Source organism: Podarcis melisellensis (assembly GCF_964234715.1).
Source record: "Podarcis melisellensis genome assembly, chromosome: 6".
In the NCBI taxonomy this organism is placed as follows: domain Eukaryota; kingdom Metazoa; phylum Chordata; class Lepidosauria; order Squamata; family Lacertidae; genus Podarcis; species Podarcis melisellensis.
In genome coordinates, this window is record NC_138538.1 from 31,023,318 (window position 1) to 31,048,120 (window position 24,803).

Below are 24,803 nucleotides of genomic sequence, written 5' to 3' on the forward strand. Positions count from 1 at the left end.
TTTTCTGCCTGTACAGCAGCACACTGTGCATTCACCTTTAAATGATAATTTAAATATGGTTTAAAGTGATGTGCAAACTGAGCCATCACTAGAGTAGGAGCTACTAGAGTAGGATAAAGGCTTATGTATGGGATAATTTTCCTTACAGTTTTCAAATGTTCCAACTGTCACAGTCTCATACTGAGCAACAACATGCAGAGCTCAATGGAATGGGAGACCAGTGAACCAGAAGAGTCTCAACGGTTTACTTGCCTGTAGGCAGGGTCATCGTCCAAAGTTAGGTCCAGTCCTAGGGTCAGGTGAACAGCAATCCATGTGGTCAAATGGTCCAGGGGCCAGGGAATCCAATGATCAAGGATCAAGGTGAACAGGAGCAGCAAAGTAGGGCCAGGCACTACTGACTGCAGCTGGATGCTCTGCTTAAGAAGGCTGAAGCCAGCTGTTTCTCATCAGTGCCTTCTCCTCTGTATCCTTGAAAGCTGATCAGCTGCAAGTGGAGTCACTCCACCTTCTCCCCTTTCAGGCTGTTCAGCAGGCAAAGCTGACTCCTGGCCCATGATACCAGTAACTTCTCTGCTGCTTAATCTTCTGGCTTGAAAACAGATGCTGAAACAGCCAGATGTTTCTCCCTTTGAAGTCGAGGCTTTGCTACTGGGCTGCTGCTAGCAGATGCAGGAGGCTCTGGGGAAGCAAAGGTGCTACAGTTCTCAGGTGTTCCAACTTTTAGACATCAGAAATAATGCTAACGAATTAACATCTGGTGCATTGTGCCCCTGCAAGAACCACTAGATTATAGGGACTGGGTGTCTTACTGAGTGCAACACCACCGTCACTGCCCCATCCCAATCCCTTTGGCCCTGATGGGTTTGGCAACACACACACCATTCCCAATTTTTGGCTTGTTCTCAGATTGGGAAAACCCGGATTTACAAGTGAGAATGTGTGAGATAGGGGCTGAGTGGGGAGGGCATCATGAGGGCATTGCTAAATTAACAGAGACATAAGCAACCTTAAATTTCCATTAAACTCCAGTGTGGACAACCCCTCAGAGGAGAACATTGAGTTGCAACCACTCTGGGACAACAAAGTCCCTCACCACTCCTTTTAAGGCAGACCTCTGGTCTTCTGCCTACTACACAGACCAAACAATATGATGCTTAATGTCCTACTTACAGTGCTATTTTTCTAGAGAAAGAGGTGCCAGAACTCACCAGGAACACCTCCTTCGTTCTCTTATAATGGCAATGACACCCACCTGAGATGTGCCGGAACTGAGTTCCAGCAAGTTCTGGCTGAAAAAAAGCCTTGCTTCTTTCCATTACCCAACATTGAGAGAAAGCCTTTTCAGCACCAAGTGGTGCTGGGAAAGGGTCATGGCCTCTGGCAACCTGAAGGCAGGTGGTAATCAGAGACACTGAAAAGTGATTCATCTGGCTTGGGGAATTTCCAAGTTTGAACTGCAGCCTCTCCTGTGGGGTGGAGATGGGAGCTGCTACAGAAATCGATGGGAGTAGAAAGGATTTTAGCATAACTGCGATTGGTCAGCAGCACTGAAAAATAAAATATATAGCAACAGGAAGTGTCGGCTTTTTCAAACCTAGATCTTACTTCATGTGGTAAAAACAATTCTGGGGCTTGTAAACATTTAAAGGAACAATCCCTACCAGTACAAACGAAGTCCATTATTTCCACAACTACAGGTTGTAGGGGTTGAAAGAGCGGCTAACAGCCCTGGTGTGCAACCCATTACTATTATTGCGGGGCTAGACTGATGAGGATGCCCAACAAAAAAAAATCCCTCACAGGAACTTCCCATCAAATTGCAACGCCTCCTTACATTTCCCCCTCGCGCCCTCTCGGCGCCCGAATCCAGCGCTCATTTGCATACTGCAGTGTTTTCCCCACATATAATTAAAACTTGGAACTTTTCTTTTTTTTACTGGGGATGTGGGACACGTTAATGCCCAGTCACAAACACGGGGGGAACCCAGGACTTCTCCGCTGTTTTCTTCGAGTTACTGAGGAAGCGAAGAACCCAAACTCCAAAGTCACCCCCCGGGATGCGGCCTCCGTACGCACGACGTGCTTCTGCGTCTGTGCGCGACGGCGGCGCGAGACTGTGAAGAAGCGGAAGTGACGTCGCGGCGCGTTTCCGGGCGACGGGGCTTGCGGCCTGTCCGCGTGTCTGAGGCAACGGACGGAGGGCGACGTTGGGCGGTTTCCCTATTTCTCTCTGCTTTCTTGACAGCAATGGCGGTGCGGGCCAGCTTCGAGAATAACAACGAGATCGGCTGTTTCGCCAAGCTCACGAACGCCTACTGCCTGGTGGCCATCGGGGGCTCAGAGGGCTTCTACAGGTAACACCCCCCCCCAAAAAGGCCTTCCTCTCACCCTGGCCGCACCTCGAGTCTCTCCAGGCTATTTCTGTCACCCTTTTCTCCTGCCCTTCGAACTCCGGACTCGGACCCTGAAACCAGGAGCCAGGCCTGGCCCCTGAAAAGGAAGCTGCCGCTCGGCAGCCGGGCTTCTTTCCCTGCCCCCCCACCCGAATATTGCTAAAACTATGAGGGAATCCATTAAGGCCCCGGGCAAGTTATGGGTGGCAGGTTTTGAACTGTTCTTAATCCCCAGTGCAGCTTCCGCACTGGTGACTGTGGGACCACATCACACCAGTCCTAAAAGATCTATTATTGGCTCTCTCGGCCTGTTTCCAAGCACCACTCAAAGTACTGGTGATGACCATTAAAGCCCTAAATGGCCAGCGCCCTGTATATCCGAAGGACACTGAGGGCCTTCTGGCTGTTTCCTCGTTGCGAGGAGGCCTTCTCAGTAGTCACACCCCCCCCCAGTGGCACGCCCTCCCCTCAGATGAGATAATTTATTAAGGTCAAAGACCAGCTCGCATAACACAATAAAAATAGTGTTCATAAAGATAAAATATACAATTAGATTGGATTGCAGCAGTAGCTCATGAGTTAAAATTGAGATATATACATAACCTGTAAAACTGAGATTTGGGCTACCATAAAAATTGACCCTGAGGCGCCCCAAAGGGCGACTTAAGCTTTTCCCTAGTAAGCTATTTTATTCTAGATTTGTGCCTACAAATCTGGGAGCAGAATCTGGCTACCAGGCAGGTCGTCTTCTGGTCTTTGCCTAAGAGGAGAGACTTAACTTTAAACTTGTCTGAAAGATTGGCGAGCCTCTTCAGCAAAGGATGAATGGTGTCTCTATGAATCTCAGTGTAAAAAGGACATCTAAAAAATATATGGTCGGGGCTTCCTGTTTCCCCTAATGAGCAGGCACAAAGTCTCTGTGCGTATGGGACTCTTCTATAGGAGCCTTCCAGAACCGGTGAGGGCAAGGCCAAGCTTCTAGCAAGAGTGAAAGCCCTTCTTGTTTTTCTGGATGCGAGGAAATAAGAGATATGTAGCTGGAGCGGCTACTTATCTCCCATTTTCTATGATTTTATAATCGGGGACCCTTGTACAATAGGACTCTATTGTCTCTCTATATCCATGATTATTTGCCTAACCATGGATCTAGCTTGGCCAAGGACCCATAGTTATGAGGGCTTGGGGAGCAAGGCCCAGTTTCTGAAGAGTGTTTAAGATTGCTGTCTGCCAGCCAGACTGAAACTGATCGCTCAGAATCAATGGGGCTATTCCTCAGGGGAGCAGTTTCAGAGTTAGCCACTTATATATTGATGTTAGACTGATATGAGCTTCATCATCCCTGTTTTTAGTCTGACCCATGCGTTTGAAATGCATCTAGGAACTTGTAGAAGGGCTCTGAGGAGTTTGGATTGCACTCTTTCAAGGGGAATGAATGAGGAGGGAGGCGGGCCCAGAAAGGATCTGTAAAGGAGCTGTAGCAACGTTTTGGCTTTATGTAACTTTCTCCCGTCAGATGTTAAAGTGATAAACAGCTGTATGACTTTTCATAGACATCTGAAGGCAGCCCTTGTTTGGGGAAGCTTTTAATGTTTGATGCGTCATCGACCCCTGTGTTTTGTTGGAAGCTGCCCATAGTGGCTGCGGCAACCCAGTCAGATGGGTGGGGTATAAGAAATAAATTGTTGCTGTTATATACCTGCAATTTAGTATCTTCTCTTCTTTTTTTGAGCCTTGGAGAATGGCAAGAGATGGAATGGAGTTCAGAGTCCATCTCCAGCATTGAAAAAGAGTCACTGACCCTTTATCGTTGGTTGGTTTGTCTGTTTTCATCAAAGGCTGTTTGCCTCTTCAATTGATAAATTGTTCTTCCAGTTTAGCAACAAGCTCATGTCATGCCATGTTGGTTTATGCCACAATAAAGCCATATGCCAGGATAAATCTGTTACTGGTTAAGATGCTGCGAGAGCTATTTGTATTTGCTGAAAGAGGCTAATGTGACTGACTATCCTTGTGAAAGTTTCTCCTTTATTTGAGTCCTTGACAATGTAGTCATGTTGAATTTGGTACCGTTTTACAATTTTCATTCTGCTGTGCTTTAGTGTTTTTGAAGGGGAGCTTTCGGATACAATCCCTGTAGTTCATGCTTCAATTGCCGGATGTCGAATCATTGGCAGAATGTGTGTGGGTAAGTTGCATTCTCCAATTGGGTTATCTTAATCCTTCTTAAAATATAAATGCTGTAGCTCAGTGATACAGCATCTGCTTCCCAGATTCAATCTCCACCATCTTCAGGTAGGGCAGGGAATGTCCCCTGCCTGAAACTCTGGAAAGCTGCCACTGGTCAGTGTAGACAACACTGACCTGGATGGAAAAAGGAAGAGAAAAATAATTTTCAGACAATATTAATATTAACAGTAAACAGCAATGTGAACTGATGGTAGTATACTGTTATTATTACTGTTAAAGCACTCTTACATAATGTTATCTAAGAGCTGGGAAGCAGATAGCTAATATCACTGTCCTCTTGCGACTTAAGTCACCACTGTTTGCAGGAATATCTAGCAGCTGCAGAATGTCCAATTCCCAAGAGGAGGTACTCCAGGTCCAGGAATAAAAATTAAAGGTGGAGACTATTTTCACTGCTTTCTATTTAAAAAAAATGTTTTTTTGTACCTTAGAAACCTGTTACCTAGCAGAAAGACGATATATTTTTTAAAAAATAATATAAACTTGTTTTAAGTTATGTAAGTTAAGAATTTAGTTCTTCTGGCACTAGTTTGTTAGCTAGATATATTGCATTTATTATATAAAATTTTACATATCTGAATGAGTATTCGGTGACCCTATACTAGGGTGGGAGTATATGGCTTAGTTTACTTGCATTCGGTGTCTGTAGTTATTTGCTTTGTGAATGCATTTCTGTACTCCATTAAAAGCAAGAAAGGTGTCACAGGAAGTTGGGTTAGATCCATTTCTGTGATTCTGTGGCAGAGTTCACACAGTTAATAGTTTACTGTGAACATGCAGGTGGCCCCACTTTTCTTCTCCCCTAGTGCAAATGGGAGCTTCAAACCATGATCCCAGGATTTGTTTTCTGGGTAGTGGCTGTTTGTGTTTCTTCAAACAAACTATGATCTTAAGTCAGTTTGTTCTTGTCTTCCCAATTGTTTGAGCAAAAGAAACTACACATCCCAGTCCCTACATAAGCCAGGGATCATGCTTTGTTTCTGCTACCACTAGGGGAGGAGTGAAGCCATCTGTGTGTTCATGGTAAACAGTTAAGTATTGTTTACTATGACCTGTAAACTCAACCAGTGATTTTTTTCATTCATTGCTTTATGGCATCCAGGTTTGGGGGAGAAAGAAAATGAAAGACCTGTTACTTCTGAATCTTGAATTGTGTCTCTTTTCTCCCCCATCCCTTTACTTTTAGGAAACCGGCATGGCTTGTTAGTCCCAAACAATACCACGGACCAGGAGCTTCAGCACATCCGAAACAGTCTTCCAGACTCCGTACGAATTCAGCGAGTGGAGGAGCGCCTCTCTGCCTTGGGCAATGTCACTACGTGCAATGACTATGTAGCACTTGTCCATCCAGACATTGACAGAGTAAATGAGTTTATTTTGATCTGAATTTTTCGGAAATTGGCATGCTACCGCTACTTACGTTAAGTAGTGATAGTAGTTAAAGGAGCCTCCTTCTTCCACACAAGGTTCAGTAGCTGAGCTGCCTGCGAACTTTGGCATCCTCTCTTCCAGGCTCTTGACACCATCAGCTGAATTTTACAACAACTGGAAGGCAGGATGCCAGAGACATAGTTACAGAGGCACTTGGCGGAATGGAAGAAAGGAGTTATCATTTAAACTATTATTTTTTATTTTATTAAATTTCTATACTGCCCTTCCATTCTAGTTGTAGTAAATGCTTTTAATATGGCTTTCCTTCTAGCAGTAAGAACTACATGCTGTGTGCTGTTGATCACTACTGACTTGAGATTCTATGGTCAGAGGCAATGGAAACTGATCATGCTCAGTTGAAATCACCTAGCAACCTAGGAAGCTGTTTTATTTTATTGGTTCACAGAAGTCAGTACTGTCTACACTGACTGGCAGTGGCTGTCCATGGTTGAAGGCAGGAGTCTTCCTCAGCCCTGAATTGAATCTGAGACCTTCTGCATGTCTCTGGTGGTGCACTGGCACAGAGCAACAGCCCTTCCATGGCCAGTATCTAAACACAGGCTCTTCTAAACATGAGTGGTGGTTTTTGTTTATTAAACTGAGAGTTTAGTTCTCAAAAAGGCCTTTATATTAATATTGCGAACATGTGTACATTTCTTAATGAGATAAATTGATATGGCATTTGCTTTTAATTAGGAAAGGTTTGATGTGTTCACAGTGCTGGTTTTAAACATTTCGCATTTTTTTTACAGGAGACAGAAGAGATTTTAGCAGATGTACTAAAAGTGGAAGTATTTAGGCAGACAGTAGCAGAACAAGTGTTGGTGGGAAGTTATTGTGCTTTCAGCAACCAGGGAGGACTTGTGCACCCCAAGACTTCCATTGAAGACCAGGATGAGCTCTCCTCATTGCTACAAGTCCCACTTGTGGTAACTACTCTTTCTGCTGATTATTATTTTTTTGGGAGTGCCCAGTTTTCTTACACTGTGAAGAAGTTAACAGGCTGAGTTTGAGTTGTCTGCTGCTGCCGCCCCCCACACCTAGTGGTCTCAGAAGACTGAGATCAGAGACCATACCCTCTGTATTTATGTATTTACCCTGGCCAATTCAAAACACAAAATCACTTTCTAACGCCAGTTCTAACCATTCCTAAGTTAAACTATTTCTTAGTATGATGCTAGGCAATGTATAAAAGCACAAGAGTACTCTCTTTTCCCAAAACAGAAAAATGTGTATACTAGGAGAAAGGGTGGGGAGAAGAATATGAAGAGCAATGAAGAATTTGAGTGAATGTTTACATTAACAAGAAATGCTTAATGACTTGAAAGACATCCAAGACTGAGTGTTTTAGACTGTCTTGGGGAGAGGGGTTTGAAATGTGCTTTGGGAATAACATTGATTAAATGAAAAATGTCAGAGTGCCATTGTTACATTGGCTGCATACAGTGTTAGTGATTATAATTGGTTTCAAAAGGATCAGTCTAGAGCTATTTGACAAGTACCTCTCTTAAGAAACTGACTTAAAAGGGATAAAAGCTTTTGATGCTACTTCTCCTGGAATTCTGTAAAGAGAACTTTGGAGTGCCAAACTTCTTTTGATTCAACTCTTCACTTACCCAAATTGTCTGCCTTTTAGAATCCACACACTGTAAAGAGAATCCTATCAGTTACTATAGCTAACACTGAAAAGTGATGTGTACATTAACAGTTAAGTTGATTGCATATATTGATGATTATTTCTACATATTAGCAGCCAGGGTAGCCTGTTTCTGAGCAAAAGTGGGTGTGAGGAAAATGAGGTTAACTCTATCCTCTTTGTCCCTTCTTAGCAAGTTGCTTTCTCAGCCATGGGAGTCAGGGGATGGGGTTGTGATACGAAGTTTCCATACCTTACATGTACCGGTATATTTGTCCCCCAAGCTTGGGGGGGGGGGGAAAGCTGACATAGTGTGGTTTTAAGCTGTAAGGGGTTAAGCCACCCATTTTCTGCATAGGCGGAGCTGGTTCCAGTCTTAAAGGATTGAAACAAGTGGAGAATAACATGGAGAAATATATGTTATGTGTAGTTGGAGCCTACGTGGAGTGGGGTGTGGAAATGCAGAATCCCAGAACAGAAACACACCCTGTGTTTAAATTCCACACAGTAGATGAGCACTTGTGCTGTAAATTGTTTGCAAAGACCCAGTGGTTTCCCCAAGGCCACTCAATGAGAATTGTGGGGTGGAGAATTGGGGCCTGGCTTTTCTGACATTTCTGAATGCTGGGCTATATTTTTGAAATAATGATAAAACATAAAGAGGTAACTTACATATGCCTTCCTGGTTCTGGAGGGCTTGGCTTCTATTGCCTTTTCAAATATTTTACTTAAAATATTTTTATCCTGCCTTTCCACTAAAAAGTATTCAAGGCTACTGGTTCCAAACTAAATTATCAGTTACATATACTTTACTTCTGGCTTATAATATATCTAATCCTAGGTGGTGGGAGGTAATAACTCTGATGTTAGTGCATTGGGTATTGCCATTATAGATGAGCATGGGGGGGAAAATCTCTCTTAGCCAGAGGTACTGTCATGAAGGTCTCTCTCTTTTTTACCAGGCTGGAACTGTTAACCGTGGCAGTGAGGTGATTGCAGCTGGAATGGTTGTGAATGACTGGTGTGCCTTCTGTGGCCTGGACACAACCAGCACAGAGTTATCTGTTATTGAGAGTGTCTTTAAACTCAACGAATCACAGCCAAGTACCATTGCTACTACTATGAGAGATTCTTTGATTGACAGGTAGGTTTGACACTTGTTTTCTCGCAAATCCAGTAAATGCCTCAAGGTCGGTGACTGCCTGGATTCTCATTTTGCTTATTATAACTTTCCTGTGATTAATCACAAATGGTGGTGATTATAGTTCATTTTCTTCAGTTGTCTCAGTACTTTCACCTGCTTGTCACGGTCTGTGAAACTGATCTGCTGGAAGTTCTAGTACCACTTTCATCATTTGCAAATTCATCATTTTTCTATATATCCCACTCACCATTTTCACTCCCCTTACATGAGGGTTACATTTTGGGGGCCCATGCACATAAGTGAAATTGCATAAAGTGGGGAGCAAACCACTTTAATGGGGGGGGGAGCGCAGGGAGGAGCAAGAGAGAGACTCATCCTGGAAATCGTTTGGGGCCACTGCCTAAGGGGAGCTAGTACACGTGGTGGTGGATGGCCACAGAGGACGAGGGCTGAGAAGGACGCCCAGCAGAACTGTTGCCAGGATGGGTGTGTAGGGGTGGGGAGAAGGCACCTCCTGCCCCATGATGCTGGCCAGTGAAAGGCCACCTTCCCTCACTCAAGGCAGCAGCCCAGAGCAACTTCCAGGCAGCAGCCCAGAGTGAGGCAAGGCCTATTTATTTTGTGACGACCCGCGTAAACATTGATTTTGTGTTGAAAAAAGATTGTGAGGCATGCAAGTGGGATGTGTGTGAGTGTGTATCCAGGCAAAGTGCCTGTAATTAATATTTGCAGTGACTTGATCCACGACTCGATTCAACAATAATAAACTTTGTCAGTTTTTTTTAAAAAAACCTTGCAGCTTCTCGTGCATCTGCTACCTGTGTGAGCACATTGTGCTTTGCTACTGGCTTACAGAATGGCCAAAAGGGGCAGTGAATAAAGTGGGAGGCCACTGTACTCTTTGCCTTTATGTGGCATGTCTAATCTCCTGACCATTGTGAGAATTCAGTACAGTGGTGCCTCGCAAGACGAAAAGAATCTGTTCCGCGAGTCTCTTCATCTTGCGTTTCGTTCGTCTTGGGAAGCAAGCCTATTAGCGGCTTAGCGGATCAGCTGATAAGCGGATCAGCTGATTAGCGGCTTAGCGGATCAGCTGATAAGCGGCTTGGCGGATCAGCTGTTAAGCGGCTTAGCGGCCTGGGGAAAAGGGGGGGAGGAAAAAAACCCCGCAGGAACTCGCAAGACATTTTCGTCTTGCGAAGCAAGCCCATAGGAAATTCGTTTTGCGAAGCACCTCCAAAACGGAAAACCCTTTCGTCTAGCAGGTTTTCTGTCTTGCGAGGCATTCGTCTTGCGGGGCACCACTGTACTGACATGGCTGTATAGCTGATATTTCTACATGCATCCAGTTAGTGACCTTCACAATGCAGTCCAATTAGTGTGACAGGTTTTGAATTCTCTGTTGCACCTTGCCTGGTTTTTTAGATTACGGAGATGAAAATAAGACAGCCTTGCTGGAGCCCCAAAAGTATTTTTGGCTAACCTTCATTTCTGTTTCCTTTTTTAGCTTGACATGATCTGCTGCTTCCTGACCACCACAGAAGCACTGAAGGCCAGATTATGATCTTGATTGCTCACTGAAGTAAATGCTCTGTTTATTACTCTGCAGACCTAGACCAGGAAGGATATACAACAATCAGCATTTCTAAACTACAATGTTACACACCTGTGCCCCTTTTTGTTACTTCTGCTAATATGGCCTGCTTTCATTCATAATTTTCAAATTGTGAGTGTATGTTTTAGAAAAATGTTTAAAGATGTCATTACATGTAATAATGGTTTTAAAAAAATGGTTCTCTCCTTCTGCATTCACCGGCATGTGCCTGAACCAGCTATCATTTCTCGATCAGACACAGCTGGGAATTCTACTGGATCATTTTTACATAGCCTACAGCCTAGATTAATGTAGCTGTCTTATGTAAATTTGGTAGTCAGACACTGCCTGTTAAAAGGATTGAAATAAGCCATGGAGCTTTTTGCCATATTCCTATAATTCTGTAAAGCCAACATGTGCTAGCAGTTCTCTGAAATGACACTGGCCTTTATCTGTGGAGGAAGACCAGGTGAAAGACCAATCCATCCATCTGCTGAAGTTATGAAGAGCCTTTACTTTAGAGGAAATAGCCTGGGTGGAAATAATTTATTTTGACCTCTTCGTTGAATGCACACTTCCTTAACAATTCAGTCATAAGAAACTACTTTGCAACCTGTATCTTAAGCCTCTTATGAGGCTCTGCTTTGTTGCGCAGCGATAGAAGCAATCCTTGGAAGCAGGTGATGGTGTCACTTGGTTGAGGCTTAATGCCAAAGGCAGTTAAAACTAATAAACCTTAAAGCTAGAAACCGTTGTTCTGGATATTGATACTGGAATTCAATATAAGGGATAAGGGCTGCATCAAACTTAAGAGTTTTGAAAGAACACATGTTTTGTTAAACAATTTAGCTTTTACTTGAAAGCTTTCCATAGCTACTTTATGATTTCATAGCTTTTTTTCCCCTGCTGCAATTTACTGGCCAAAGTACCTGTTTCAATTGTGCCATCTGTCTTTTCTCATTGTTCCTGGCTATCGCAAAATCACTCTTGTCTTCCTCTGTAAGGTGATCCAGCACGCTCTACTCCATGTTTTACTACATCTAGCTCAAACACATCCCAGTAATGAAGCATGGTGCAAGTTAAAAGCAGCTGAAGGTGTATTACACTGGAGTGGGGAATCTTTGATCCTCCAGACAGTTCAAATATACAGCTCTCATCATCTCTGATTATTGGCTAGGCTGGCAGGAGTTGGGAGTTCAATAACATCTAGAGGGCCACGGGTTTCTTGCTCCTGGATTACACATTTAATCCTCCAGTCTTACACTATTTGCTTACATTTATTTCCCAAATACATTACTTTCCCCACCTCCCACAATAGTGGGGTTTTGCAGTTCTTAACATGTTGATGATGTTAAGGGAATCTAGTGTGACAATAAATTGTTCAGCTCACAACATATTTTCTTTATGAACTGTAGTGGTCCAAGGCAGTAATAAATAAATAAAAGGTAACAAGTTCTTAGCATAGGCTATTGAAAGCTCCTTTATAGTTATAGTACTTCCTTACTGACGTTACGCAAAATGCCCTACTGCAACAGCTTTCAAGCATGTTTATATATATATATAAAACTTGCACTCACCATACGTGCTTGCATTGGAACATCTTGTAAATATCTAGCATCCATATGACTGCCTTGAAGTGCAGCCACATTGAATAATAATTGCTAAACCACTGTATCCCAGATGTGAGTGCAGGGGCATTTGATTTAGCTGTCTGACCCACAGATGACAACTAAGAGATTGAGTGTGCACAGAGGACTAGACATTTTCTTCTGCCATGTGGCTGTTTTTCTGAGAGTAGCCAGACTGCTCTGTGAAGCAAATGTAACCTTCTGCAGCAGCCTTTAAATGTTAGCAAAAGTGATGGGTAGAATGTTTAAGAAAAGGGGAACAAATAACTTACGCAGTAACCAGTTGGAAAGAGACTACTTGGTTTTTTAAAAAATCTATTATGAATATGGAAGAAATGGAAAATACATTTAACACCTTAAGTGTGGAATCTAGAAACAAGCTCCCATCAACAGATTAGAAAAGCAAAATATTTCTTCCTGAAAATAGCAAAAAACAAAAACTCTGAAATCCAGGAGAACCAGAAATGTAACACCTTAGGAGCTGGCAGATTGATTGGAATATTAATAAACTGGCCAGTCTCAAATTTTTAGAGAGTTTGGAAACAACAGATGCTGTTCAAGTGTCCTGACAAGCATTCATTTAAAAATGTATGACAAGATGACAAACTCCTTTAATAAATGTGCTGGTGTTTGATTTCATGAGCACTTTGTGTGGTATGGCAAAATGACAAACTCCTTTAATAAATGTGTTGATTTGCAGTGTAACACAAGTAGATTTAGATACATAACAGTGTAGATAAGGAATTAATAAATAATGTGATTTTATCAAATTTAGATCTGACTCAAATAATAATGAGATGGGACATTATAATAGATTAAGATAAAAAAAATTTAGGTACTAGGGTAAGATCAAGTATCAGCAAGGAGGTGTTTTCAAAGCAGAGCTGCAAGACAAGGATGAAATCCTATTGAGTCCGTATGATGGCAGCATCTTTTAAATAAGTGGATAGTCTGACAGAATTAGATATGGAGCAAAACTGTAAATCTAGTTAATACCATATGTGATCTTGATGATGTGTTACATAGGGACCACTCAGCTATTAGCAGGAGGCTTCCAAGATGTTTAAAGCAGATAAAGCTTTAGGGGCAATTTTAATTATTTTTAAAGCAAAAATGGATCGCCATAAGACAGTTATGCAACTTCTAAATTATATCAAGTATTTGCTCTGGAAATTTTATGCTTCTCAGGTGAGTAATTTCAGAACAGTAGCAGTGTTTGGAATTAGATTCAGGTGGGTAGCTGTGTTGGTCTGACGCAGTTGAAATAAATTAAAAAATTGTCCAGTAGCACCCTGGAGACCAACTAAGTTTGTTCTGGGTATAAGCTTTCGTTGCATGCACACTTCAGATGGTATCTGAAGAAGTGTGCATGCACACAAAATCTTATACCCAGAACAAACTTATTTGTTTTCTAAGGTGCTACTGGACAAGTGTTTGGAATTGTGCTGAAAAAAACCTTGATAGTGTGAAAGTTATTCCCGGGTGCACAACAAAACCATATTAAGAGTTCCATAGAATAGCCGAGTCCCAAGCTTGCAACTTGTATGAATATTTTACTACGCCCAACTCTTAGAAGCCTTTGCAGTGCTACAATTAAATTCACATATAAATCAGTATCTGGGGGTGGCAAAATGCATATGAGCAAGTCCTGTCAACCTGCATTTCACTGTTTGTAGCACTTTCACATCTGTTCAGGTTCATTGTATTAATAGTGATTGCATGCAAACCACACACAATTTACTGAGGTTTATGTTGGTTGACAGAAGCAACTCCTTGCATGCACTGCTAAAAGTCAACATGGCCTATCTAAAAACCATGCTTGCCCTCCTCCCCTGAGTTGATACTTAATCAATAGCTGCAAAAAAGGCAAAATGCTGTAGCACCTTACAGACTGCCTTTTTGTGGCATGAGCTTTCAAGGCAACATCAAATGTATTAAGTGTATCGGCTTTTAAGTATGACATGGCTTTGCTTTTCTAAACTTTCACCTGAAAGTGAAGGTAATATAAGGGAAGTATCTTCTAGTTACTGTTACATGCTGAAACTGGGACAATCCAGTGTCTCACCCATAATACCAATTTGATGGATTTGGGATAGTTGTGGGGGAGGGAAGGGAATGGAAACCCCATCTTGAATGGTTCATGATTTTTGCCCCAGTTTGAGGGGGGTGGAAAGCCTAGAGTGGATGTGCAGACCACAGTCAGTGGACATGGGATAAGCACCTCTCCTCACAAGTGGACCCTGCATCTCCATTATTTTGGCATAAAAAAGGTTGGGATCAGGTCACTAGCAGAAACAGACACAGTTGGCAGAATGGATTGTCCCATCTCAAAATCAGGTCCAGAGGATTGGGGAACCCTTCATAGCAGATTTTGGGGGAATTTAGGAAAGGAAGGTCTCTGTGGTGTTGGGTGTCGTCCTGAAGAGTTTTGGCAACATGAACTTGTGATAATGAAAATAAAAATTAAAACCCAAAAAGATTTTTCTCTTATTACATTCCTATACCGTAATTTCCAATAGGTCTCTAGCATAACAGCAAGTAGAGAATCTCCTGAAAAGGCAAAAAAGATTGATGTCTTGCCAACAGGAATGACAAAAATATACTGCATCAAAATAAACCACCTTGGTTTGTCTAGCCTATGAATAAACCAGAAATACTTAGTTTTTATACCTACCTGGAAAGCAGAGTTGGATAGTTTCTACCAGGCCATCAAGAGCACAACTAGTGAATGCCATCCGGTGTAGTAGCCTAAAAGATACGTGCAGCTTTCTCTCTTGTTTTAAAGATACATATGGCACACCAAGATCATTTAAGCACCGATACTATAAAATATGGCAATTTACCGTATTTTTCGCTCTATAACACGCACCCAACCATAACACGCACATAGTTTTTAGAGGAGGAAAATCCATAAGCATGCCACCCGTAGGCATTTCTTCCATAACACGCACAGACATTTCCCCTTGCATTCTAGGAGGAAAAAAGTGAGTGTTATGGTGCAAAAAATACGGTACTTTATACATTTTGGAGAATTTGTCAGATTAAAGTTTTTAAATTGCAACCTTTAGGATAACCTCCCACTCATGATTACGTGTCTCTTGAATAAACAAATCAGATTTTAAAAACATGAATTTCCTTCTAAATGCCACTCCTTTCCTGCACTACTGCAACTACAATTCTCATCATAATATTGTTAAAGAATATCAAGCATCCTAATGTACATGCCACTTGGCCTCCATTTATAAAAGAAAAAGGATCAAGGGGACTTGTATTTGCAGAGTACCATATACAGTATCAAAGGTGGTATGTTTCCGAGTGCCAATCACTGGGGAACCTGCATGTCCTTGTGACTTGCATCTGGTTGGCCACTGTAAGAACAATGTTGGGCTGGATGGACCTTTGGCATTATTCAGCAGGAGCCTTCTTACATTCTTAAATATCACAGAATTTGCCTTTAATCTTATAATGGTAACAATTAATTTATTGTTGCCAACTTAAAATAGTGGTAATATGACATTTAAATATTTAGTACATGACAGGTTCTTAAAAACAAAGAGTTTTAAGGGCTGCATTCATGTTAGTGTTCAAACCCAATTGCTTAGTCTTGCAGACTGGTTGTATTCACAAATTTCGGTTCCTAGTTGCTGTTGTGATTTGATCTGGCTTTAGAGCTGTTTGAAGTCGTGGTCTACACAGAATTATCTCCTAAGAGCTCTTTATGTGTGTCTGCCATTGCAGAGTGGGAACATCAGCTAATTACCATGAATGTACAAAACATCTGACCAGCAGGTATTGGAAAAAAACGGTATCCAGGTAATTGCCTGGTTCCTGTAATAAATTAAAATATTTCAGAATGACTCAGCCTCAGAATGTCTTCTTCAGAAGGTCCTGAAGTGTTCCTTTTGTGTCCCACAGTACTATCTCTCTTTTTGATGAGACAAGTGTAGAAAAAAACAACTTGTTGAGAGGTGTTTGGCTACACTGGCAAATGCTGGGTTTGAAAGAGGGCACTGAAGAAGATTGCTCGGGTGAGTTGAAAAAAGGTTGAAGCAAACTCCTCTTGAGGTCTCTGACACTCACTGAGTGGGTTGGTGAAAAATGTCACACCAAGACATACACGGCACTGAGGCAGTCAGTCAGTCAGAAGGAAAGCGGCTCCACCGTGCAAGGCCACCTGGGTTTAATTGAATTTTGTTCCTGTTCTTTCAGTCCCAGAATTCTCTCTGACTCATCTAAGTCTCTTGAATGTATGTTTGTTTGGCAGGCTATCCTTCAATCTCCCCCTTTTTCAAAATGTCTGCAGCCTGTTGCCACCATCCTCAATAGTCGTCTAAGTCTTCTTCCATCTTGTCAGCCCCAACGAGCTGGTGAGCCTGTCATACCCACTCTTGTACAGGTCGTCTGTAATAGGTCACGCTTTGCTGGACCTCTTTGTTCTTGAACTGGAAGATTGTGTATACCAGGACAAGGATACACAGCGATAAAATGCAGGGGATCACGACTGCAATTGCATTGACGGTGCTAGGCACATCGTTTATAGTCACCATAATATCCACATCTTCGTGAGAGAGCCGCCGGTCTTTGCTCCTTTCAACCTCCTTTTGGTTGCAGCCCATCCAGTCTTTGAGGATTGACCTGGGGTATCCCGGCTCCACAGTCAGCCTCTGGTTATCAAACTTCCAGTATTCCTTACCTTTATAAAAGTAGGTATAAACTGGAAAAGAAAACAGATATTATTCCATTCTGTGCCATTCACATATTCTGGAGGTGTGCAGCGAAGAGAAAATATTCTGTATATGGCAGGAGTGGTTATGTTGGAAATACAGATGGTTTGTATGATATTTATTGGATAACAGCAGGGAGGGAAATCTATCTTACCCTATGCAAAGAAAATAACTTTTGCTTCTGTACTTGCATTCATGGGGATAAGAAAAACTGATATATATTTTTATTATTATTAAAATCAGAGAAAAACTCAGATGGAAACCAATCAATCACCCAGTTTAGGAAGAATATCATGTGCTATGAAAGAAATATCTGCCTCAAGTTTACTTTGAGGTGGGTGGATACGTGTTATAAGGGCAAGAAAATGTCCATGACTACATGTGCCTGTAATCTTATAAATGTTCAGGCTTTAATACAATCTGAATGCAAAGTTCAACACATGGAGGATTATTAAACACTACTAAGCTGCTAAATAAGCTTAATACTTACAGCCTTCTTTACTAACAAAAGCTCCTTGCGGGGCTTGTGGGATTCCTTTCCACACAGTGATGGGTTTGGGGTAGCCAGGATCTGTTGCTCTCTTGTCTTCGTTATACCTCCAATATCGGTCTCCTTTGAAGAAATAGGTTTTGCCTACAGGCTCCCACCTTAAAGCTGTGTCGATCCCTTCCCGGGGAAGACAGCTGCCCAATTCCACTAGGTTGTGGGGGTACCCTGGCTCTGCAGTCACCTCCTTGAAAACCCAGTATTTATCTCCTAAGCAAGAAAGCAGCAGAGGAGGGTGGGTAAGACATCTATAATCAACAACAGTCAATGAGACTTTGCCTTCCTCTGGAGCAGGTTTGGGGGACAACAGGAAGGGGAAGTTCACTCACGCAGCATTGGATACAACCTCAAAATGTTTACCTTTAAAGAAAACAAATTTCCCATCAGATCTTTCATAGGCAGCATCAATTTTTGCAGGGAGCCCTTTCCAGAACTGTTCAATCTGCATGGGGTAGCCTTCTTGCACTCGGTTGTTACGGAGACGCCAAAACCAGCGGTCCTAAAAGAAAAAGAAGAAGGAAAAAGAAGAGTCTTGTTAAATGTCTACATCAGATTCCAACATGAAGTGATGAAGTTCATTTTATAATATCACAGCACCCACAGATTTACTAACGTCAGACATCCCTTTAACTTTCAGATCACTCGGTGTTCCTCTCAGGCAGAATTAGACTCCTCCTCTGCTTTGTTATCTTATATTCGGCACCAGTCATAAAAAAAACCAGTCTTACTAAGCAATAACTGACACCTCAAAAAAATGCCAAAGAGGACCACTAACTGCCACCTCAAAAAGCTGTAATTTCCTGCCCTGCTCAGAACTTCTCTCGCTATTCCTGCGACCAAATCATTACCCCAGACAAAATAATAGTGTACTTTATTATGTACGATACGTTTAAACATGAAAAACATATGTTTAAAGTCTCAAAATAAAATTCAGTAGCAGCACCAGAGTGAATCACAGAGGGATGTGTTCATCTTTTACTCTGAGCAGACCAGTGGGTCTACTCTGAGTAAAAGATAATTGAATACAATCCAAAGAGTCTCACACACGTCTGATATACACACACTGTTCATTAAGAAGGTAGAATTCTGGAATACTAGAGAAGATTCCTTGATCAGGACAAATGCTGAAAACAGGAACTACATCTGCAGAGCTCATTTGGAAGCAAGTGAAAAATTGATATATATTTTTGTCCTAGATTTAAGAAGTTTCACTTAATTTAAGTGTTACTGAAGGAAACACATTCTTTCAGCTATCACAACAAACATTCTACTTTATTATCATTTCTTCAAACCAAGACATCTACCAATAAAAAAAAACCTGCAGAGATTAAAATACCAAGAAATTTTGGTGGCATTTAATTAATAATACATGCATTTGTAATATATAAAGATTAATGAAAACAGCTTGACAGGATGATTTTCACTACCTTAAAAACAAACATTTCTCCTCTGAAGAGAGCCACAGTATTGAAGTTCCCATCACAAATGTTTGGTTTACTGCCTGGAGTAGAAGGCCTGTCTCCTAGAGGAGGTCTGGGAGGTCTCGAATGTCTGTCATGCTTTCTTTCTGAAGTAGAATGGATTCTACGAACAGGAAGGGTTGGTAAAGGTCTAGTGGGTTCCAGTGGCTCAGCAGGTGGGCCTAAATAATAAAAAAGAGGGAAGAGAGAAAACTAATTAGCCTCTTGAATATTGTACCCATCATTTGAAAGACCATCACAAAGCTTGAACACTCCTTCCCATTTTTTTCTCAAAATCTTTCCTTCCACCACAGACACAATCACCATCCTCAACTTGCTGTCAAAATTATTGGCTGTAGATCACAGAATCATAGAACTGTAGAGCTGGAAGGGATCACGAGGGTCATTTAGTCCAACCCCGGCAATGCAGGAATCTTTTTCCAATGTGGGGCTTGAACCCAAGACCCTGAAATTAAGAGTCTCCTGCTCTCTCATCCCAATCATGCTCCTACTTTTGTGTAACATCATCTAGCAACAGCACCTGACCTTTGCATTGGAATTGGCCTGTCCACTTGCCTGGGACCTCATAGTTAATTATTATTAGATCTCTTTCCTACCCTGGACCTCATGGTCAAGGATAGGTAGAAAATCTAATAAATGATAAGACTCTAACTTGTCCCCAAAGCCACTCTATTTTACTCCTTTGCATCCCAGTACCTCAAAAACTTAATCCAAGAGTCTAACCTGAAGGTTCCCCCCCAAGTAATCTAGGTTTTTAAAGTTCCGCTTGTCTAGGTTGCTGTTTCCAAAATTTGCTGTTGTATCTGCTGTATAGAATATCAGGATCTAAAATCCCAATGAGAGGTAACTGCTCTCACTGCATAACAATAAGGCCCTCAGAGGCAACCCTCTGCAAAAGCATACGTCAAATTCACATAGTTTATACATATACTTTGTATCCCTTCGCCACAAACCTTGTAAAGGAATGTCCTATAGCTGGAGTCAGGAGAGGTGTATAAGGTGGAAGTGGCTATTTTCAGGTGGTGAGCAGTAGGAGCCAGCTCCAGATTCTGCAAATTGAAGCTGTCTCAGGCTGGAGCCAAAGAAAAAAGTGTTGGGCCCTTTGCAAAAGGAGTAGTGTATCTGGTTGGATACAGGTGACCATTTAACCACACAACTGCACTGGGTGTATCATAAGTCTCTCCCCACTCTGCACCCCGGCAACTTGGCAGCATGATAAAGAGGGCTGATTCACACATGGTAAATTCTTACCAATTTATTTTCCTGCATTCTAGTATCCTCATTAGGCCACTGAAGTATCTCATACACGCATCCGCCTCTGACGATTGCCAAGACACTGACTGCATTGGCAATCTAGCCAGCCCCTGGTACTCTTGAGCTAACTGAGACTAGGCATTAAGGTCATATGTTTGGTGGTTCAACTGCACTAACTCCTACGTCAAAGTGCCAGTTTGGGTTTTTAAAGCTCTTCACAACTTGGGGCTAGGGTACCTGAAGGACTGCCTGTCTCCACATGTTGGTTGTAATCTATTATTCGTTTTCCTTATTCTTCAACATCCAAAAGATAGCAGAACTGGCTACCAGGGGGGAAACCTTCTCGGTGGTGACATCCTGACAGTGGAACACTCTTCATCTTGACTGAGTTCTCATTTTTATGCTGCTTCTCATGTCGTAATCACTGAGGTATTAGAAGCCCTCACAATTTAGTTTTTTTGGAACACTGTTACATGGTACCAGCACCACAATATCCCATTGGAAGGGTGTGGCCTTGCTGCAAGCAGGATAACACTGAAAGGGAGAGCTCTTTTCATGGCTCGTGTGTGTGTGTCTTTGTGTGTTTGTGTGTTTTGCTGCTCTTCTCTTCATTGTTATTTTAAGGGGGTGGATGTCAGTAAAGAGGTGTGTTCCAGTACTGGAAAGGGGGAGTCCATAGAACTACATGGAAACAGAAAAAGGAGGCAAAGAATCAAACAGTGGCAGAGTGTTGCTGTGGGAGAAAGGGCAGCATCGCTGGAATTGGTAGTATATAAATGATTTCATTTTAAAATCTGGCTAAGAATTCCTTTCCGTATTGATATTGCAGTCTGAAATACTTCTTAAAATGCTGACAGTTTGGGGGAAGGGGGAGGGAATAAAAGAGGAAGATTGAGCACTGAAATATTTGTCAGACTTGAGCAACTACTCTACTAGTTGGTTATACTCACAACAGTTGCGCAGGATGGAAATGGAATATTACCAGTCAGCAGCATATTACAGTAGGGGGGAAATGCAATTTCCCCATGCAATTACAAGGGAAAGTCACTTCATATGCCTCCTGCTCACCTGCTCAGTGACCTGTTCATTGCTCACAGTGAACATCTGGAAAGGCCTCAAGGTTCCCTGATGACAGTATTCTAAGAGTGCCCTGTTTATCAGTTACCAAGATGCAAGACATGGGAAGAGGCAGTTTTTTGGTGACTGCCTTTCAGCTTTGGAAGTCAACTTTGTTTTTACTGCAGTGTGTCAAACCCAGACCCTGATAATTTTCCTGAAGAGGTTTATTTACACGAACAATTGATTGGTAATGAAAAATAAGTGGGAGTTATTTTAAGTGCGCTTTCCCTTGCTATAAGCTTTATTAAAAAAAACAACAACATGGGCACAGCCACCACATGCCCACACATCCCAAATAAATATATACATCTGTATATTTCAGTACCTTAAGTTGCCTGAGCTTATGGGAGGCGATGAGGAATTGGCATCCTGCCAATGGCAATTAATAAACCAGGTTCCATCTTACCATAGATCTTCTGGATTCCTTGAAGGTCATCCTGTGGTAACTTAAAGTTGTGCGTTTCCATATATTGATAAAAAGGAGCCATGATGGCGCTGGGGTCATTGGAGTGCTCAAGGCCTAGGGCATGGCCCAGTTCATGCACCGCAACGAGAAAGAGGTCATTTCCTACAGAGGCAAGATGTTACAAGCATCAGTGTTAACATCCATAGAGGCTCAGCAGGAATACTTTTAAAAATAAGTCTTGCAATGCACCTGGTCTAATTAGATGAACATCAGATGCAGTAGCTGGTGCATTGCAATTGGTAAGAGTATGACCAGGAAGTCCCTGGTTCATATTTATGGTGCAACAGACACATTCATCTTTTAAGGCACCAACAGATTCTTTGTTGTCCGCTAAATATAATGTGATAGGAGTTTGCAAAAGACTGTTGACAATGTGTAATTAAACCAGCAAAAGAGACAATGACTGAATCACTCTGCAAAATTGAGAGAATATATTTTGAGAAGTTGAGAGAGAGAGAGAGAAAATATAAAACCTCAGTCTAAAGATGTATGCCCCAGATTCAATTAACTGTTTGTGAAGAAGTCCCTGATCAGCATCTTAAAAGTAAAATATGTAGCACTGGGCTTTTGGAGTTTAGGGAAAGTGATGACTAGAAGCTAATGAGAGTCAGAACAGCATCAAAATAAGGGAGGCAAAAATGCATCCTAGACATGCCCTTTCTTGCATCAAATGGCTTTGTTGCTCAAGGACATCTCATGAAGCAAAGGACTGTGGCAAAGGGTAGTAAAAGTTTTGTGGCTATGGATTTTGGAATTCTGTTTTTCAGTACAAAATTGTGCCTTTAAAAAATCAATTTGGAGTCTTGGGATCAGAGCAAATAAAATCAAATAAACAGTTACAAACAGTACAACAGTTTCATTTGGGAAATCGGGAGGACTGATTCTTATCAACATGAAAATGGATGTCCTCAAAGAGTGAGGGGTGCTTAGCGGTCAAAACAGGAGTAATCTGATAAATAAAGACAAGGTTATTAAACAAGTAGGCCATAAAATAAATCACATGTGTGGTTGAGAGTAATGACAACAAAACCATGATTATTTAAAGTAAAATGTGGCTGATCCTAATCTGTCTATAACTGCCCTACTTTGTTATTAAACTGAGAATTAAGCTTTGCCAGCATGGCAACAATATTATTAATGAGACACACTTCATTTATTTCAGTTCTGTAAGTTGAAAATAAGTGAAAGGCAGTCCTAACCATGTAGCAGCACATTGAAAAGTAAGAGAAATGAAACAAACATGTGACCGGGGTCTAAACAAGTAGGAATGACAGAAGGGAGATAGTTTTAATACGATGGCAAAGATTAGATGAGCCCCTTTAATAGGATAGCAAAGCAGATAATATAGCAAAGTAGATAAAAGAAAGTGGATAGAATGTTGAAATGGTTTCATCCACTTAAGTCAATTTTTTTCTGTTGTAATAGCTGCCTGATTTTCAGAAAGGCAACAGAGGAGAGTTCTAAGAGCAGATCTTAAAACAACCTGAGAAATAAAAATTGTTTAGGAACTGCAAAAAAACTGATGTGTCCTCTGAAAGGTGCGGTAAGGTCTGAAGAAAAGCTCCTAATTTAGTATAGCGTCAAGACATAGGCATTTATTTTGTCACTAGTGACTGTCCTCTTTAGTTCTTGCAGTATAATGTATGAATAAAGTACAGTTGCTATCTGAATTTAGGGTATGACAGCAAAATGTGGAACAGCCTTATCTAAATCATGTGGTGTGGTACCCAATGAAATCATACTAAGAATAGACTCCCTAACATCAATGGACTTCTCCAAGTATAGTTTGGGGGTGTTGACATTACTGGCTCAGACTGCAGTGAGTGTCCGTCCCCCCCCCAATACCACTGCTGTGCATTTCACGGCTCTCCCCCTTCCCCAACGCCACCCCAACTGTTCACATTAGCACAGCTTCATGACTTCATTTGTTTCAGATTTGTATGCCAAGGTGTTTCACAGCTTGGCTAGAGATGAATTAGGAATGACTTAAGGATTCCAGATGGAGAGAGGCTGGTTTGAGAAAAAACACACCAGACAGTAATATTTCATGGCAAAGCACAGGATACGAATGCATTTTGGATAATGCCATGTGAACATGGAATTACAGCCTAGCACCAGAAACATAGTGAGTGCTGAGTAAATGGTTCACGCAGCCTTAGTTAGGATACCACCCCCAATCAACAGTCCTTGGGGCATTATGGGTGAAGCAAAGCCATCTTGAGTTACAGGAAGGCTGCGAAGGCCCAGGATTTCTCTGTACCCAATTGTTCATGAGAAGCTAATAATCCATTAAATGACTGGTTTGTGTAATAGAACAATTTTGTTGCGGAGCACCTGGAGCCCCTAATTACACACTGGGCTTTTCATGCTTTTCACCACCTTTCAAAAGTACTAAGTGATCCAGAATTCATCTCAGGTCACCAGCAGTCAGGTTAATCAAATAAATCTCTATACCTGCCACACCAACAACAGCCTGCATATATATATTTATATAAAATCAATGCAAATGTCAATGCCCAGGATTCAGCCTGCTGTGGATCTAGGTCCAGGGCCATCAAAATCTGCATTATACCGCGTGAGACCATTGTTCCATCTAGTTTGGCTTCACTGACTGCTCTCCAATATTTCCAGCAGGAGTCTGTACCAGCAGAACCTGGAGCTGTTTTACCACTGAGCTACAGCCCTTCCCTGTATGTTTGGCTGTATAGCTGATGGAAGCGGTGGGGGCTAAAGAAGTATGATTTGGTAATCAGTATAATTTTCAAAGCAAGGGAGAAAGGGACTTCACTGTCAGTTTTGAAAGGATATTATTTGAGGAAACTGAGGACAAGGGTTCACCTACCTGGGATACAGATTTTGAAAGTCTACTTTATCATGGGTGGGGGGGGGGGGTGCCACCTCTGTCTCAACCAGGATGGCATATAGGAGTTAACCAATGCATTTTAGGAACTCTGAATTTGTAGTTTATTTTGCTGTGCAGTTGTTCCATATTTATTCTGCCTTCTCTCTAATCTTTAAAAACACATTTTCATTTTCAATAATTAAACATGAGGGGCTCCCTGCTTACTGGGAGAGGCACCAAAGCAAGATGCTTAGGATTGGGGGCATACAAAATATTTTTTAAATGATAATGGCT

At 41.8% G+C, this 24,803-nt stretch overlaps 2 protein-coding genes and 1 long non-coding RNA gene across 6 annotated transcripts in view; 1 reads left to right on the plus strand and 2 right to left on the minus strand.

Moving 5' to 3' along the window:
• The window catches only part of LOC309371632, a 55,014-nt gene extending 52,933 nt beyond the window's left edge, over positions 1-2,081 (minus strand). Inside the window, exons 1-2 of one of the 3 annotated variants that reach the window (XR_014169226.1) lie at positions 1,838-2,081; positions 253-681 (exon numbers count right to left, since the gene is read on the minus strand). This is a non-coding gene — a long non-coding RNA (uncharacterized lncRNA). The remainder of the gene's footprint in view (positions 1-252; positions 682-1,837) is intronic. The other 2 variants (XR_014169227.1, XR_014169228.1) reach the window with 2 other exon arrangements.
• Positions 2,082-2,147: 66 nt separating this feature from the next.
• EIF6 (eukaryotic translation initiation factor 6) lies at positions 2,148-12,715 on the plus strand. The gene is made up of 7 exons (XM_081914479.1): positions 2,148-2,357; positions 4,496-4,581; positions 5,830-6,005; positions 6,827-7,003; positions 8,673-8,854; positions 10,362-11,862; positions 11,902-12,715. Exons 1-6 carry the CDS (start codon positions 2,251-2,253, stop codon positions 10,369-10,371), a joined length of 738 nt encoding a protein of 245 aa, XP_081770605.1. The 5' UTR covers positions 2,148-2,250; the 3' UTR covers positions 10,372-11,862; positions 11,902-12,715.
• A 2,378-nt stretch (positions 12,716-15,093) lies between these two features.
• The window catches only part of MMP24 (matrix metallopeptidase 24), a 32,849-nt gene continuing 23,139 nt past the window's right edge, over positions 15,094-24,803 (minus strand). For both annotated transcript variants that reach the window (XM_081914422.1, XM_081914423.1), the window contains exons 5-9: positions 21,608-21,769; positions 18,775-18,989; positions 17,708-17,846; positions 17,291-17,557; positions 15,094-16,790 (exon numbers count right to left, since the gene is read on the minus strand). In XM_081914422.1, the coding sequence (XP_081770548.1) occupies positions 16,453-16,790; positions 17,291-17,557; positions 17,708-17,846; positions 18,775-18,989; positions 21,608-21,769 (1,121 nt within the window). In that variant the 3' untranslated portion in view covers positions 15,094-16,452. The remainder of the gene's footprint in view (positions 16,791-17,290; positions 17,558-17,707; positions 17,847-18,774; positions 18,990-21,607; positions 21,770-24,803) is intronic.

Coding starts and splice junctions, on each gene's coding strand:
- EIF6 (XM_081914479.1), top strand. CDS start 2,251: ATGGCGGTGCGGGCCAGCTTCGAGAATAACAACGAGATCGGCTGTTTC. Junction 6,006..6,826: donor TCCATCCAGACATTGACAGA/GTAAATGAGTTT, acceptor TTTTTTTTACAG/GAGACAGAAGAGATTTTAGC. Junction 7,004..8,672: donor TGCTACAAGTCCCACTTGTG/GTAACTACTCTT, acceptor CTTTTTTACCAG/GCTGGAACTGTTAACCGTGG.